Here is an 18024-nt window from a genome sequence, read left to right as displayed (position 1 = left end):
GTTTGGATAGGTGACTTAAAATTCAGATGACTTATATCGGAAATGCCTTCCATAATTGTTATTTTTTTATGTTCCTCTTTTGGAGGGTGAAATACAACATTTTATTAGAAAAGTACATTTTCATTGTTTTCAGTGGCTAATACCTGAGAACTGCCCCAAAATGTATAAAGGAGAATCAGTGTGTTTATGGCTGATTTGCATTGTTGTATGGCAGAAACCAGCACAACATTGAAGCAGTTTTCCTCCAATTAAATAATAAACATCTGTTTTTAAAAAGAATCATTTGTAGGCTTCTGAAACTCTGCAATTATTCTGCTCCTCATTTCAACAACTAGGAAACCGTAGCACATTTAAGGGGAAAAGGGAAAATCTAATGAGAAAACAAGATTAAAAAATCATGACCCCAAACACTATGAAGAGTTTTAAAGTAAATGGAAGTGAAAAAATTATTTCCATAAAAAGTTAATTGTCCGTCTCACAAAGTGGTTAAAATATGCTACATGATTTATAGAATCATTGATTTGGAACCTAGGATTCAAGTTGCAGCATATTTGTTTCCATATTAGGTAGTGATATTTGAAGAATGGACAAGGAAATGATAATTATTCTAAAATCTGCAGTTTCCTTTTCTATCTCTTTCTCATCCCATTCTAGTTGACCACTGAAAAACACACATACTATCTGACTGCAGATTCCCCCAATATATTGGAGGAATGGATTAAAGTGTTACAAAACGTTCTTCGAGTGCAAGCTGCCAACCCCCTTTTCCTGCAACCTGAGGGCAAACCAACGGTGAAGGGACTGCTAACCAAGGTGGGAACGCTATATACAACAGCAGTGTCCCAGGCAGTGACAGAATTAGCCCTGCAATCATGAAAAGTGGGCGTCACAGACTCTGTGTGTGTGTGTGTGTGTGTGTGTGTGTGTGTATTGTTATACGGTGGGAAAAAGTGTTTTAAGTATGATATCAAAGACAAAAACCGTAAAGATGAAACATGACAAATTTGACTGTTCTGCATAAAAATGTAAATGTTCTTACTGTCAGAACTTTTCTAAGCAGAATTTTTAAAAGACCAATGAGAAGCTTTGAAAATGTATTTGAAACTTAAATACAAGCTTTTTCTAATCAGTAAGTAAAGGGTAAATACCAGTGAGGGGAAGGAACAAAGGATACAATAAGAGAGAGGTAGAGATAGAAATACAAATGATCAGTACACATAAAAGAAAATATTCTATTGTCATTAATAATTTTCTTAAAAAGCAAGAAGTAATGAATATTTTAAAAAATCTGGCCAAGGGAGGACCTTTTTTAAAAGTATGAAATACAGTATTGACACAAATTAAGAAATTTGCTACTGAGTTTACTTTAGAAGGCAGTTTGGCAATGTCTTGGCCAACGTGTTTTACTCAGTAAATATTTTTGAATGAACAAATAAATGAATAAATATTAAATGTTTTAAAAAGATATATATTTAGACTTTGATCCAGCAGTTTCAGTCTAAGAAATTTATGCTTAGGAAATTATCTTAATTTGCAAAACATTTAAGTATGAAAATGTCCATCACAGCATCCTCTTTCTGATTAAAAAAAGAGAGATAATAATTAACATGCATTGAAATGCAGATTTTAAGTACAGGATTGGATCAGTTTTGGTAGATATTTACTGTCACTCTTTCAAGATATAGAATGTTTCCATTGCTGCAGAAATATTACTTGTACTCCATGGTTTATAATACAGAAAAACTGAGATCATCTTAGATATAGAGTAGGGGATAGTTTTAAATGTTTATATAATCAGGTAATGTTTTACTGTGCAGTCATTTTCAATGTGCAAAAGAATGTTTAATGTTTTAGAAGTAGATTATGATGTGTTGTTAGGTGATAAATGTAGAGTATTACATAGTTATCCCACTTTTGGTAAACATTTGTAGAAAAATGTCTGACTAGGAAATATATTAAGGTATACTGGATATCTCTGTGTGGTCTTTACTTTATTTTTGCTTAGTTCTGTTTTCTAATTATAATATAAAGTCTGGCTTTCTCTTTAAAAAGATTTTACAAGTCTATCAACCTCAAACATACGTAGGTGAATTATTTTCTAACTTGTAGAATGAGTAAATATTGATTTATGCTAAGATAAATATTATTTTAAAATTTTAACAATACAATAAAATATTTACACATAAAATACTGCACACGAAAGTAATCTTTGCATCATCATGCATCACTCATGTGCTTTATTTATGTAAAAGGTGAGAAATTTAACTATGGTGAGCTATGATACCCTGTAATTTATCCTTAATGTTAATGTGGGAATATGGGTGGGTACTCTTCAGTAATATTTACAAAGACTGACCAACTATTCTAAAAGTAAGAGAAAAAATTCACCAATACATTCAACAAAGAGATGCACTATGTGTTTTTCCGGACCAGTCTATCACCATGAAAATGTTTTTTCTTTTACTCATGGGCTTGAGAACTCCCTGGTATTGTGCTAATATATGTTTTCCAGTGAACCTAGTGCCACTTTAAACCACCTTCTTATTCCAATTCATAATAACTAGTTGTCCTACTGTTTCAAGGACTGTGTATATCAAATCCTTAGGCTTTAATATGATCTCATGGCTAAGGGTTTATAATTTTTCACAATCAGTGTTTTTGTTTTTTTTGCTTATTTTTAATTATCAGCATGCCTTGTCAATTTTCTCTCCTGTTACATTTCTACTGTTCCCTGCTTCCCATTTTACAATTGCATTTTAAATGAGTGCAAGTTGATGTGATTATCAGATGACTAAACCACTAGGCTTTATAGACAGGATGCTTATTAGATTTCCTTCCTACCATTTGTGAAGGGTTGTCCACCCCCATATTTTCACCTGCAAAGCCTTATATGAGAAAAACTCTTTCTGAGTGACTTGTTCTGAGCTCACATTCAGGCTACAATCCCAGATATGGCAGAGTAGTGTTTGAATACTTTGGAGGGGAGGAGACATTTTCAAGTTGTCACACTGTTATTATTAAGTGCAGAAATATGTAGGCTGATATTAAGAACTTGACTAATTTGATCCTGGATAGTCAGTCTTGCAACTTTTAATGCTTTGGGAGAACATTTCCTGTATAGAAGTTCACTTATTTTAAAAACATGTATTGAACAGTTACCCCATGTCAAGCAAGGAGCTGAGGTATTTAGATGAATAGACTGCTGCCCTATCCTGCAGAGAGCTTCATATCTAGTGGGAAAGAAAAGAACATAAGCATATTTATAATGATATATTAATGTATAAAGTGCTATTATTGACATGGATCATAAGGTGCACAGAAAAGCTGAATAATTTAGACTGTGGGGTCAGGAACAACTTAGAGAAGGTTTGCTTGCACTGAGTCTCCAAGGAGAAGTAGGATTTAATTCTGGAAATGGGCAAAGGAAGGTATTCTGGGCTGGAAGATAGCATGGACAAAAGACACAGTGTCTCGAAGCGTGGTCACCTATGTAAAGAGCAAGTCCTCTGAAGAAAGAGTTGGAGGTCCTGATCGTGGAGGACTTTTTTGGTTTTGTTAAGGACCTCGATCTTCATCCTAAAGGTGATGTGGAACCCCTCAGGGTTTGTAATAGGGGCATGGCTGTGTTCAAGTTGTTAACAGATTGCTCTGCTGAGAGGAAGATGAATTTGTGGGAAGCAAGCTGGAGTTTCTAAGAACAGTAAGTGGAGGTGGTTTTCCTGAAGAGGATGAGACTCTGAACTGGTCATTGGGAGAGAGACCAGAGGGTGAATCTAAATAATGTTAGGAGGTAAAAATCTTCAGTTAGACTGAAGCCAGCAACTAGGAAGTGGGAGAGATAAGGATAGCTGGGTGAAAGATGGTACCAGATGATAGAGACCTCAGAAAAGAGAAGCTGTTTAGGATGATCAAAAGGTTCTTCTGGGACTCGTCAGTTTTACAGCTTGTGAAGACGCCTAAATTAAGAAGTCCTGCAGGCCGTGGCAACACCATCTCCAGAGGAGAAGGCTCGGTTGGAGAGAAGGATTTGGGGAATTGTCATTGTGGATGTGATAGTCGACTCCATGACAGTGAAAGAAATCATCCAGGAAAATGTGTAGAGTGAGAAGAGCAAGGGACTGTTAATAGGACACTAGGTTTCCCAAATTTGAGAAAATGTAAAGGAGATACATGAAGATACCCTGCAAAGTGAGTCACGGAGGCCAGGAGTGGAGTGTTCGACAGGGAGGGAGTGATCTGCAGTGCCAGATGCAGAAAGTGCACTGTGGTGTGTTCGGGGGCAATGGGGAAATGAGTAAGAGCAGTGCTGAATTTGGAGGACTGTTCCTGCTTCCTGGCACGTGAGAAAGAATGGAGCTGGGAGGGAACATGGTGTCAGGAGAGGCACTGAGGTCAAAGAAAAGAGTGGCGTGAGTAAGTAGAGAGGGAGCTGGCGGGAGGTTGAGTTCAGGAAGTAGAAGATAAATTTCAGAAGAGGAACCATTCCCAATGAAGGAAAAAGGCAGGGTGTGGCCAAGGGGATGAGTAGCAAAAAATGGAGGGACAGCACAGCAAAGGTTTTTCGAAACAAGGTACTGTGAGTTAAGATTGTAGGGAGGCAGTGCAGCAAAGAGCCTCGGGCGGGAGTTCAGGCCCAGATTGCACACCAGTGCACATCCTGGCTCTGAAACTTGCTGCTTGTGGGACCTTGAATAGATTACTTAGCATCTCTGTGCCTTAGTGTCCTTTTCTGTAAAGTGGGAATAATATTAGTGCCAATCTCACAGGGTACTGGGAAGATTAAATTATTTAAGTGTGTAAAGTGCTTTAGAACAGTGCCTGGCACATCATAAAGACACCCAAAATGCTAGCTATTATTATCATAAGAATTTCCTGTGGATGATGAAGTCAGTGAGACAGATGACAGGATTTGTAGGGGAGAAGGTTACAGGCATGAAAATTTAGTAGAGGAGAGAAGACCATGGGAACTTGTGTTCTGTGTGGTGACAAAGGCCAATCAGGATACAATACACTGTTTGTCATCAAAGTTTCAGAGAGAACCGATACAAATACCTTTGTTATGGATGCAAGGTAAAAAAAAAATTATTCTTTCAGCTTTTTGGTTCACCAAAGCCTTGAAGTTTGAAATTGTCTTTAAATCTTTGCGCAGATTCTTCTAGTGTAATTTATTATGATTTTTTTTTTCAGAATAAGTCAGAGTTGGGAGAAATCTTAACATAATCAGATTTACCTAAAAAGATAGACTGTGTTTTTAAAGCACAGCTTTTACAGTGACTTGGCAGAGGTCCTCGTTAATTTGTAGTTCCTCAAAGGCACACATTGCTCTATTTAAAGATAAATCATTTCTGAAGTAATACTCTTTATAGCCAGATGCATTATGCTTCAATTTTAGTGAGACTCCTTTCTAGAGTTTGTTTAAAAGAAGAAAAAAGTAAACTGTATAACACAAACTATTTAAAACTTCCAGTATATTTTTCTGTAAGTACATGTTTCTAAATTTAATTAAACTGAAGCATCTCTTGCCAGATGAAACATTTTTTGTTGTTGTTTTTCTCCTCAAGCAACATTCTAAATCCATCAGACTGTTAGATGGTGGAGTTATTTGTTTGCTTAAACCGTACTTTGGAAAGCCCAAAGACTGGCTGCATTTGTGGGTTTAAACGAAACATGTGTTTTACTTTTCCTTATGCATAGCAAGGAAGGAAGTGTTTATTGAGTAACTACTAGTATCCTTTATTTACATTTTCTCCTTTGGTCATACAACAGCCCGCTGAAGTGTACAGTCATCCCATGTTAAGGACAGAAGTTGGGAGGTCAAGTCAGTTGCCTGAGGGCATCATCTGTCCAGTATGTGGCAGAACTGGGATTTAAACCTTGGTCCATTTGACCTCAGAACCCAGGCCCTTTCTGCTGTTGTGACTTGCCCACTGCAAAATCCATTCTTCTCTGTTTAAATGTTGTCATTACAAGGTCCCCGCAAAATATGTGTGCTTCCAACCCCACATGCTGCCCCTCCCCTTCCTCGCTCAGCCTTGCACACATGGACACACACCATCTCAGGACCTTGGTGCTTGCCGTTTCCTTGCCCAGAGTGTTGTCTTAGGTGACTGCATAGCTCGCCTCCCTCCTCTAGGGCTTGAGTCTTCGGTGTCGGTGACGCCTTCCTGAGCACCGTATTTTAAATTGTAAAGCACATCCCCTGCTTCTCCAAGCACTTCTTTCTCTTTTCCTGCTTTATTTTTCTTCTTCATGTTTATCACCATGGGCAAGCATGACAGCGGAATGTTGGGCTTTGGTTTTACCAGCCAGTGTCTTGGTTTCCCGGCGGTGGGTGTCTCCAGGTTGAAGTCCACTCTAACTATTGAAGGAGAGGGTCAAGCCTCAAGGCAAAAATTGGCGGGGCTGCCCGGGTAGTGGGCAAGCTCAACCAGGCACGCCACATTCTAGGTCTGGGACAACAAAACCCATTACAGATTTTATCCACTGGAGGGAATGGGGTTCTTGGTGTTTTTCTAAACTTGAGGGTATAGCTGGGACTGCCTGACAGAGAGCTTCAGTGCCTGAACCCGGACAGGACTGGGGCAGGGAGGAACTCATAGTGAGGATCTTGCATTGGCAGGCAGGTTATTTATAGCACCACCTGTGAAACCCAATAGTGAGGATCTTACTAAAGCCACTGAACAGTGAAAAACCTGTAATATTCAGTACAAATTTATGTGTAAATGTGTAGAATGTGTGTGTAAATTACACACACACCAAACACATCTAAGTGTGCAAACTTTGTTTGTATTCCTAACGAAGATACGTAGCACACTGCTGGTTTAGTTGTCTGTCTGCCTCGTGAGGCAGTGAGCTCCCTAAGGAAGAAAACTGTCTTGTTCATATCTGTCCCCCCAGTACCTAGACCAGTCCCTGACTATTTAGAGTCAAGAACCAGATTCAGATTCCATCCCAGTCACGAAAGATAGTTCCTGACATATAGGAAGTACTCAATATATAATAGCAGCTTTTAATGTTGTTTGTATTCTTTTGTGTGTATGCTTCTGGAGAAGAAATCAAGTGTTTTGAATGAATGAAACTTTTGTATTTTGGAAATCACTAGAATTTTTAGGTTTCAGTCTTATTATTTCTAACATTATGTGTTAACCTGGAGAGCCACAGGATTATTGGAAATCTATGTAATATGGAAACTGTGAAAAATACTAATGAAATAGGCATTTTTTAATCCTTAGTCTTAGGTGTAATACTTGACATCTAGGAAACATTCATTAAATGTTGAGTGGTGAGCATGAAAGCAAACATGCCATGCTACTAGTATTACAGGTAAATTGCAAATAGCATTCAGATAGTCTGGTTGAAATGTCACCTATAACTTGAGCAAACTGGATAGCTGTTCAAATAGCTTCAAAGAGTGTATATGCCATACTTTAAGGTGTCACAGTTCTGAGCTACATTTATAATTTTTTGAAATATGATTTCAGGTAAAACATGGTTACTCCAAGAGAGTCTGGTGTAAACTTATAGGAAAAACATTATATTATTTTCGTAGTCAAGAAGATAAGGTATGTATATGTTTTTAATATGCTGATTAGGGGAATTTTTTGTTGATTATGGCTTCAAGTTTTTCCTTTCACTGTTCTATTGCTAGCCCCAATTTTAGAATGTTTGATGTTGAAATTTTGCATAAAATTTATTACTACGGTGATCATAGGCCTACAGGGATCTTGATTATTAATTATAAGCCTTAGCAGCTTTTAATTAATGCTTCTTCTAAGACCTAGAAAAATCTTCCTCTACCCCACTCTCAGCCATCAGTTTCTCATATTTTTCAGACCTGACAGAATAGATAAGTTTGAATGATGGGAGCATCAAGCTAGGAAAGAAGCTAAAGAGAAGAAAGAATCCAGTCCTGTCCCAGGCCCTTGAATTCCTAGACACCACTTATCTATCCATCCATCTACCTATTTACGTCCCATTGGTTCATTTTTAATTAATCTCTTCCCCAAAGAACTTGAGTTACCTTCAGTTTCAGAGGAAAAAGATGATGTCTTCCAAAGGTGAAATGTATGCCTAATTATCACTGGATCAAGAGTATTTGCATAAAACAATGATGCCTGCTTCACAGAATAGCAGCCTGTGAGTGATTACTGGATTAATGAGACCAGACTTCTTGGTCCACTGACCACATAGGTCAGTTAGGATTTCTCTGTTCTATTTTTGCAGCCTGCACTCTCGGTTCTGGCTAGCTGTATTTATTTATTTATTGGTCACTTCATGCAGCATGTGGGATCTTAGTCCCCTGACCATGGATAAACCCACACTGTCTGCATTGGGAGTGCACAGTCTTAACCACTGGACTGCCAGGGAAGTCCCCTGACTAGCTATATTTAAAAGGCATTTCCTTATTCTCAGTATTGCTCATGGGATGGAAATTAACACAGTGAAGCTTTGAGAGTGTTATCTCTGAAGCAGTGTGGGAATATGGTCATTAAAATAATACAGGAATAAGCACATGACAAAATTGTATATCCCAATATAACCCTAACTCAGTTATCAATCAGGAAAACAGCAGCCACTCTGTGTATTCCATTTATAACAATTGCAATGTAGAATTGGGGACATACATAACTTTTAGAAAAGTCAGGGTGGTAGAGGTTGGGGAAGAAGCTGCCACTGAAGGTCCAAGAAGGCAGGACCAACAGTCTGAGCCCAGAGCACAGAGGCAGCTGGTCCTCAGCAGTTGACTGAGAAGCCTCTGTGACGCTCCCAGCGGCCCAGGCACCTGATGGCAGCTGTCTCAGAACACTTACTCCTCTGACACCCTTACCTTCCACATTACATGCAAATTCTCTCAGGCAAGCTCTAATTTGGAACTATGCAGGGAAAGGGATTCTGATGAGTATAGTGCCCAGCTTCTTTTCTGCAATTACAGGGAGACTTTAGAAGAGGGAGGTTGGGATGCTGAGTTTATAATCCTCAGTCTAGCACATGTGTGTTAAAACACACATAGCAGAAAAGTCGGAAAGAACTGTACCAAAATGTTGAGTGGTGGTAGAATTACGGATGACCTCTTTTTCCTTTTTGGGGTGAAAAGTGAAAGTGTCAGTCCCTCAGTTGTGTCCTCTTCTTTGCCACTCCATGAACTGTAGCCCGCCAGGCTCCTCTGTCCATGGGATTCTCCAGACAAGAATACTGGAGTGGGTTGCCAGGTTGCCATTTCCTTCTCCAGGGGATCTTCCCGACCCAGGGACTGAACCTGGGTCTCCTGCATTGCAAGCAGACTTACCATCTGAGCCACCAGGAAAGCCCCTCCTTCTTCGGGAACCTTTCAGTTTTTACCAAGTTTCTATAATAAGTGTGTGTTTTATAAATAGAAAAGTAATTTTAAATTTACCGAGAGTAAAATTTAAATACTCTTACTACCACTACTAATAGTAATTTTTACTATATAATAAAAATGGATAACATTGATCATAGAAGGAACAAGTCAGAAGAATATAAATAGATGAGCAGAAATCCATTATAATTAGTGGAAAAGTATTAGAATGCTTGTGAATCAGTATAGGCTGACTTCATTTTGTGCTATACATATTTCAGAAACAATTTGTCTTTATCTCGATCAGTGTCTTTTTAAAATTCAGTCAGAATATTTAAAAATGCCAGGTCTGTTCACGTCATGGAGCCACAGTGATCCTTTGGTGAAAGGAATGTTGTTGTTTATTCACTGAGTCATCTCAGACTCTTCGTGACTCCATGGACTGCAGCACACCAGACTCCTCTGTCCTCCACTTTCTCCTTTGAAATTAGATCAAATTCATGTCTGTTGAGATGGTAACGCCATCTAACTATCTCATCCTCTGCCACCCCCTTCTCCTTTAGCCTTCAATCTCTCCCAGCATCAGGATCTTTTCCAATGAGTTGGTTCTTTGCATAATGTGGCCAAAGGATTGGAGCTTCTGTTTCAGCATCAGTCTTTCCAATGAATATTTAGGGTTGATTTCCTTTGGGATTGACTGGTTTGATCTCCTTGCAGTCCAAGGGACTCTCAAAAGGAATAACCATCCTTAAATATTGCGGTGGATGGAACCTTGATTATCATATGATTAGATATGCCTAGAGGACACAATGAGGATAGTATTGTCATGTATTATCCTAATAGAATTAGTTTTCTTTATCCGATTTTTAAAGCTTGCTTTTTGTTTATTAATGTGACTTTGCTGCCCTATTATTTTTGTTTTACTGCCTTTCTTTTTATGAAAATATAGATAAGTTTACATTTTTCCTTCAGAAGGAAATTTTCTTCATTCAGCACCCAGAATAGTACTTTGCACATAGTTAACTACTCAGAAAATAATTGTTATGAATTTAATGGGGAAAGAAGTTTTTCTTATAAAATGGAACACATGTAATTAAGTTAATTAATTTTTTTCTATTAATCAAGTATTAGGCAGATAATATTGCATTTTAGATAAGATATCTAGGTAAGATAGTTTAAAAGCTACAAATCTCAAGCAGACTGTGTATGTTCCTGGAATAAGTGTACTTAATTAAAGCAAAAGTTTTAAAACATAGCAAATAATTGTTTTTGTCAGTAAAAGAGTAGGTAAAATTTAATGTAAATTATTTTTAAGATTTTTTTCTTACCCTTAAATTAAGATGGAAGAAATTGTGGCATTTTTTTGTGATTTATTTTATATATACGTGTACATATATCCCTGGTGGCTCAGTGGTAACGAATTTGCATGCCAAGGCAGGAAACACAGGTTTGATCCCTAGGTTGGGAAATGATCCCTAGAGAAGGAAATGGCAACCCACTCCAGTATTCTTGCCTGGGATATTCCCATGGACAGAGTAATATTCCCATGGACAGGTGGGCTACAGTCCATGGGGTCACAAAAGAATCAGACATGACTTAGTGACTAAACAACATATATGTATAGGGGGCTTCCCTGGTGGCTCAGCTAGTAAAGAATCTGCCCGCAGTGCGGGAGACCTTTCTTCGATCCTGGGTTGGGAAGATGCCCTGGAGAAGGGAATGGCTACCCACTCCAGTATTCTTGCCTGGAGAATTCCATGGACTATGTCCATGGAGTTATAAAGAGTGGGACATGACTGAGTGACTTTCATGTTTTCACTCTTGTATAAAAATAGCTTCAAAACACGTTTCATTTATTGGGATTTACAGTGATAGTTAATCATACTTCTTCACACTAGCTCTCTGACTTTTTACTTTTTTTATCAATAGTATTGGGACTATGTCTATACTTATTCTTTTAATCCAATAGGTTAATCAAATCAATTTTGTTCGAGGGTTAAAAGTAAAATGAATATTTTGACTGAATAACCTAATTGCTTGACTAGGTAATGGATCATTTTGATCAAATTGAATAATTTGAACCACTGTACAGAAGTAGCTTCTTGCTTTTCCCACAAAAACTAAATGTCTAGTATTCAGATTGTTCTTTTATATCACAGTTGACATGTTAACTGTGGCTACCCCACTTTTGTAACAGTGTAGATAATCCAGTTACCTTTAGGCGTTCATTTAAAAACAGATATGGTTTATAAAGCCAAGAATGAAAAGGACTATGAAAGATTTTAGCAGGAAAAGATTCAGGAAGTTCCTTCCTTACAATTACTAATATTTACTTTAGTTTCCTTTAGGTCAGATCAAACTCTGGGAGGCTAAAGTTGAAGAGGTTGACAGATCCTGTGATTCAGATGAAGATTATGAAGCCAGTGGGCGAAGTCTGTTATCCACACATTACACTATTGTGATCCACCCCAAAGACCAAGGTCCAACTTACCTCCTAATTGGATCCAAGCATGAAAAGGTATGTAAGGACTAACTGGTTGATTTAGAATGAGTTAGACTAATATGATTAACTATTGGTAATAATTTTCAAATGAGCATAAGTAGGTACAGTCAAGGGCTTCCCAAGTGGCTCTGGTGGTAAAGAGCCTTCCTTCCAATGCAGGTGAGACATAAGAGACACAGGTTTGTTCTCTGGATTGGGAAGATTCCCTGGAGAAGGCCATGGCAACTCACTCCAGTATTCTTGTCTGGAGAATCCTACGGACAGGGGAGCCTAGAGGGCTGCAAGTCTGTATGTTCACACAGAGTTGGACACAATTGAAGCAACATAGCACAGCACAGCAAGTATAATCAAAAAAACAAATACATGTTAGACATAGTATTCTTTTAAAAATAATTTTATTCTGATATATTTCAAACTCAGAAAATATACACCCGTTTTTACTTAACAGATGTTAGATTTCATGGTATTTTTTTTAAAAATCTTTATTTATTATTTTTGGCTGTGTTAGGTCTTAGTTTCCGCACGCAGGATCTTTCATTGTGGCATACCGGCTTCTCTCTAGTTGTAGCATGCAGTCTCAGTGGCCTCTTGACATGTGGGATCTTAGTTCCCCAACCAGGGATCCAATATCAAGTCCTCTGCATTGGAAGGCAGCTTCCCAACCACTGGACCACCAGGAAAGTCCCAGATTTTATGGTATTTTTTTATTAGTGTGAATTTAGTAACTGTCTAAATGGCCAATAATAAAAAATTTATTAATTACATGTATGTGTATGATAAAATATCCTGCAAGCTTTATATTTTTATATTAAAAATAGATTATTATAATTTCTGAATTTTACTAATATAAGGAACCTATTAATATAATCAGTATAATCTCAACTATGTGAAAATATACATATATATTTTAATAGAAAGATAAAAGCCACTGTATTTGGGGAACAGAAAATAGGTTTTTTTTTCTTTGTTTCCTGCATATAAAAAGTTATACAAAATTAATGTATATAAGTTGATGTTTTGGAAATAATTATGTGCTCATGAAACCATCACCATAACCTGTGCCATAAATCTAACCATCACTTTTCCTCTTAACCTCTTTTAATTATTATTTTTGTGTGTGTGATAACAGCTATTTAACGTAAGATCTACCCTCTTAGCAAGTTTTAAGTATGTAATACAGTATTGTTAACCATAAACCATGATGCTGTACAATAGATCTCTAGGACTTACTCATTTTGTATACCTACAACTTTATACCCTTTGATGAATATCACCCTGTTTCCCCTTCCCTCTAACCCTGGCAACCGCCATTCCACTCTCCACTCCTTTGAGTTTGATGATTTTAGATCCATCATATCAGTGGTATTATATGATAATTGTCTTTCTGTGTCTGGCTTGTTTCACTTAGCATAATGTCCTCCACATTCTTCTGTGTTGTCACAAATGGCAGGATTTCCTCTTTTTTAGGGCTCCATTACATTCCATTGTATGTGTATACCATATTCTCTTTACGCGTTCATCCATTGATGGACACTTAGGTTGCTTCCATGTCTTAGCTATTGTAAATAATGCTGTGATGATCATGGGGTGCGTATATCTTTTTGAGTTACTGTTTTATATAAATTTATATTACAAAGCTTCCTTCAGATAAATACCCAGAAGTAGAATTGCTAGATCATATAATAGATCTATTTTTAAATTTTGAGGAACCTCCATACTGTTTTCCCATAGTAGCTGCACCAATTTACATTCCCACCAGCAGTATACAGGGCTCCCTTTTCTCTATATTCTCACCAACATTTGTTATTTCTTGGCTTTTTTTTTTTGTAAGATGATAATTCACTGTGATTTTCAGTTGCATTTCCCTGATGATTAGTGATGTTGAGCTCCTTTTCGTGTATCTGTTGGCCGTCTATATGTCTTCTTTGGACAAATGATCCTCTTCCCATTTTTTAATTGGATTATTTGTCTTTTTGCCATTGAATTGTATGAGCTTTTTGTATATTTTCAATATTAACCCCTTATAAGAAATATGATTTGCAAATATTTTCTCCCATTCAGTAAGTTTTCATTTTATTGGTGATTTCCTTTGTTGTACAGAAGCTTACTAATTTGATATAATTCTGCATATCTATTTTTGCTTTTGTTGCCTGTGCTTTTGATGTCAGAAGCATCAGGAAAGAGAAACCAATCTTATGTCCAGAAGTTTTTTCTCAGTGTTTTCTTCCAGGTGTTTTATGATTTCAGGTCTAATATTTAAGTTTTCATTCCTTTTGGAGTTGATATTGTGTGTTGTGTGAGATCAGGGTCCAATTTCTTTGTTTTGCATATGGATACCCAGTTTTCCCAGCACCATGAATTGAAGAGACTATCCTTTGCCCACTGTATTCTGGCAACCTTATCAAAAATCTGTTGACCATATATGCATGAATTTATTTCCAGACTCTCTTCTGTCCCATTAGCCTAATAGGACAGTCATTAGGCCCATTAATGAACTTACTGTTTATTTTTATTGCATCACCATACTATTTTTATTATTGTAGCTTGGTAATATATTTTGAATCAGGAAGTATGATCTCCTTACCTTTATTCTTCTTGCTCAAAATTGATTTGGCTATTTGGGATTTGTTGTGGTTTCAGATGAATTTTAAGATTGTTTTTTCTGTTTCTGTTTTTTAAAATTGGGATTTTGATAGAGATTACTTTGAACCTTTATTGGTTGCTTTCAGTAGCATGGACATTTTTAATAGGAATTCTTCCAGCCCATGACTGTATGTCTTTCCATTTACTTGTGCCAACTTTAGTTTCTTTCATTAGTATTTTATTGTTTTTGTTGTATGAAGCTTTTGCCTTCTTGGTTAAGTTTATTTCTAAGTATTTTATTCTTTTTTTTTATTTTGGCTATTGTTTTGGGATGGTTTTCTTTTCTTTTCAGATAATTCATTGTTAGTGTATATGAACATAATTAATTTTTGTATGTTGATTTTGTGTCCTGCAACTTTCCTGAATTTATTAGTTCTAACAGTGTTTTTATGGAGTCTTCAGGATTTTCAACAAGTAAGATAATGTCATCTGCAAACAGAGATAATTTTACTTCTGCCTTTCCAATTTGGATGCCTTTTATTTCTTTTTCTTGCTCTACTGCTCTGGCTAGGGCTTCCAGTGATATGGTGAATAAAAGTGGCAAGAGTGGGCATCCTTGCCTTGTTACAGATCTTACAGGACAAGCTTTCAGTTTTTCATCATTGAGTATAATCTTAGCTATTAATTTTTCTTAGATGACTTTTATTGTGTTGAGGTATGTTCCTTCTGGGTTTTATTTCCTTCTTTAAATTTTCTTGCCTTCTTAAGTATTTTTTATGTGTTATTTGTATGTATGAGGAATCAAATTTTAAATTTGATAGAATTTGTTGTATTCCTTAGAAGACTGTTAGTTATATTTATTCTAGCCTCTTAATGTCATATTACTTTCTTGGTTTTCTTATGCTTTTCTAAGAAAATAATAAAAATGTGAACAATGGGAAAAAGGCACTATGAGCACAATTCAAATGAGACTAAGTGGCTTTTAGTTTTATTTAAAAATTAAGAATTTTTTTTTCCAGTGTCAAAGTTTTCTACTGTCTATTCAAGTTGTTTTTTCCTGTAAAAACAAAACTGTATCTTGGTAACATCTCTATTAATATGTTTTAATTTTTAAGGACACTTGGCTTTATCACCTGACTGTTGCAGCTGGAAGTAACAATGTGAATGTTGGATCTGAATTTGAACAGCTTGTTTGCAAGTTGCTAAATATTGAAGGGGAACCTTGTAAGTTTATAATGTATAAGTCTTTATAGTTTATGAAATGAACCCTAACCCCCTTTGCCTAGTAGAGTTTTCCTTTTGTGGATTTCATTTTGTGGATTCCTATTCCATTCTTACTGGCTTTGCTTGTCATGGGCTAGGATTCTCACTGTGGTTCTTCAGCTACAGGGACACCATCATTCTTCAACATGCCGTATCCTGTCTCACCTCTCTGCCTTTGCTCACATTACTCCCTCTGCCTGGACTGCCCTCCCTCCTTCACATTCCCCACCAACCTGATGAAATCCTGTATACTTTAGGAGGTCCCCCATCCAGCCCATCCCAACTCAGCAATGGCTCATAAAAGGTGCCTAATAAATGTTAAAAATATGTCCCAATGCACTTTACCATTTAACCTTTTCACAGCATTTGTTGCTTTGTGTTGAATTTTTTTTTTTTAATGGCTGAAGTTTCCCCATTGATAGCCTAGATTCTAAACTCTGCTCTACTTAATAGAGATCACATTTTATTTGTGATCTGGCATAGGAATTCAAAAAATGTTGATTTTAGGAATGACTTCAAGTTCTTCTTTATCTTTCTATCTCCTCCTGCTCTAGCTTCTTCTCTGCAGCTTGCCCCCAGCTCCCTTTCATGTACAGTCATCTCCCTACCTAGGTTACCAATCTTTAGCGCATTTAAGCAACATGACCAATGTCCTGATAGACTTGTTCTGGCCTAGAATATTTGTACCAACCTCATCTAACTTTAATTTATCCTAAAGAGAAATATGAGAATCCCAATGGCCTAGAAACTGAAATAAAATAATATTATCAGAGGTTTTTTTCATGACTTTTATGACTTAAATTGTGAGCCAGGCCTGAATGAGCTAGTTTCTAAAGGTCTAATTTAATGTGAGGCCCAAATAAGTAATTCTTTCTGTTTCTTATTTATATTTCATTTTGTACTTAGCCTCTCAGATATGGAGACACCCTACTTTGTGTCACAGCAAAGAAGGAATCATTTCCCCTCTGACAACACTACCTTCAGAAGCTCTACAGACAGAAGCAATTAAATTATTTAAGGTAAAATTTTATGTGGCATTATATATCAAAAAATGGTTCTAGTGGTAAAGAAGCTGCCTGCCAGTGCAGGAGATGCGAGAGACACGGGTTCGATCCCTGGGTTGGGAAGAACCCCTGGAGAAGGGCACAGCAACCCACTCCAGTATTCTTGCCTAGAGAATCCCCTGGAGGGAGGAGCCTGGCCAGCTACAGTCCATGGGGTCGCAAAGAGTCAGACATGACTGAGTGACTAAAACTTTCACTTTTGTAACACTTATATCATTAAGCATTTTAATAGGAAAAAATAAAAATCTAGGTTATACAAGAAAATTCAAAATATGATGACAATGACAAAGAAAATATACTGAATAAAGTTAGATGAATTTAATATACTCTCTGAGTGAGGATATGAAATTTCTATGGTAAACTATGGTTTGGGCCATGTGAAAGACTTAATATCAGAGTCATTTTCTCTTCAGCTTCTCAGATGGAGAGATTTCTGACATCACCATACCTCACTATTGCGAGAGGAGTCAACACTGTTCTTCTTCTCCAATGCTAATATGCTCAAATTCTTATTACTCAACCTCTATTAAGTCCCTGATCACTTGAAACTTGCCAGTTACATCATGCTTTACCCCTGCCCCACTATCCCCTGGAGAAGGGCACGGCAACCCACTCCAGTATTCTTGCCTGGAGAACCCCGTGGACAGTGGAGCCTGGCAGGCTACAGTCCATGGGGTCGCAAAGAGTCTGACTCGACTGAGTGACTAACACTTTCACTTTCGTAACACTTTCATTTTCACTTTCCATTATCTCTGTCGTCAGTCACCTTCTGGTAACTCCTAAAATTTCCTTAAGGATTTTGGCTCCTAACTCGCATTCTTTCTCTCTGCCTTAAGCTTTGCCATTACACTACATGACTCGGCTATCACTTCGCTCACCAATTCCATGGCCTTAAGATTCCTGACCTTCCCAATGTCAGTAGGCTTGCTGTCTGCCCTGCTTCACCTTTCCATTCTCCATGTCCACACCTTGACCCCAACATGCCTCATAAGTACACCACTTCTAAAATCTTAAATCCTAATATGTCTTTTTTAACCATAATCTCTTAGCCCATGAGCTCTCTTACTTTCTTACTCTTCCATTTCTCATCCTCACTAAGACCTTTTTTTGAGTAATTTATTTTCTTTGAGATCAAACTCCTACCAAGATCACTGCTGTGGTCTTGCCTGCTTCTGTATTAATTGCATGTGTAATGCTGCTGCTGCTACTGCTGCTAAGTCGCTTCAGTCGTGTCCAACTCTGTGCCACCCCATAGACAGCAGCCCACCAGGCTCCCCCGTCCCTGGGATTCTCTA

The 18024-nt window shown here is 37.3% G+C and overlaps 1 protein-coding gene across 4 annotated transcripts in view; it reads left to right on the top strand.

The window, feature by feature from the left end:
• PLEKHH2 (pleckstrin homology, MyTH4 and FERM domain containing H2) overlaps nt 1-18024 on the top strand; it is a 101911-nt gene that overhangs the window by 48883 nt on the left and 35004 nt on the right. For all 4 annotated transcript variants that reach the window (XR_011255713.1, XR_011255712.1, XM_069583450.1 and 1 more), the window contains 5 exons: nt 655-813; nt 7482-7562; nt 11655-11834; nt 15518-15626; nt 16572-16684. Coding sequence is in view for 2 of the 4 variants with exons in the window: in XM_069583450.1 (XP_069439551.1) it covers nt 655-813; nt 7482-7562; nt 11655-11834; nt 15518-15626; nt 16572-16684 (642 nt within the window). In the remaining 2 variants the exon portion in view is untranslated. The remainder of the gene's footprint in view (nt 1-654; nt 814-7481; nt 7563-11654; nt 11835-15517; nt 15627-16571; nt 16685-18024) is intronic.

The sequence above is a fragment of the Ovis canadensis genome, chromosome 3 (assembly GCF_042477335.2).
Source record: "Ovis canadensis isolate MfBH-ARS-UI-01 breed Bighorn chromosome 3, ARS-UI_OviCan_v2, whole genome shotgun sequence".
Classification (NCBI taxonomy): Eukaryota; Metazoa; Chordata; class Mammalia; order Artiodactyla; family Bovidae; genus Ovis; species Ovis canadensis.
This window is presented reverse-complemented; position numbering and strand designations above follow the sequence as displayed.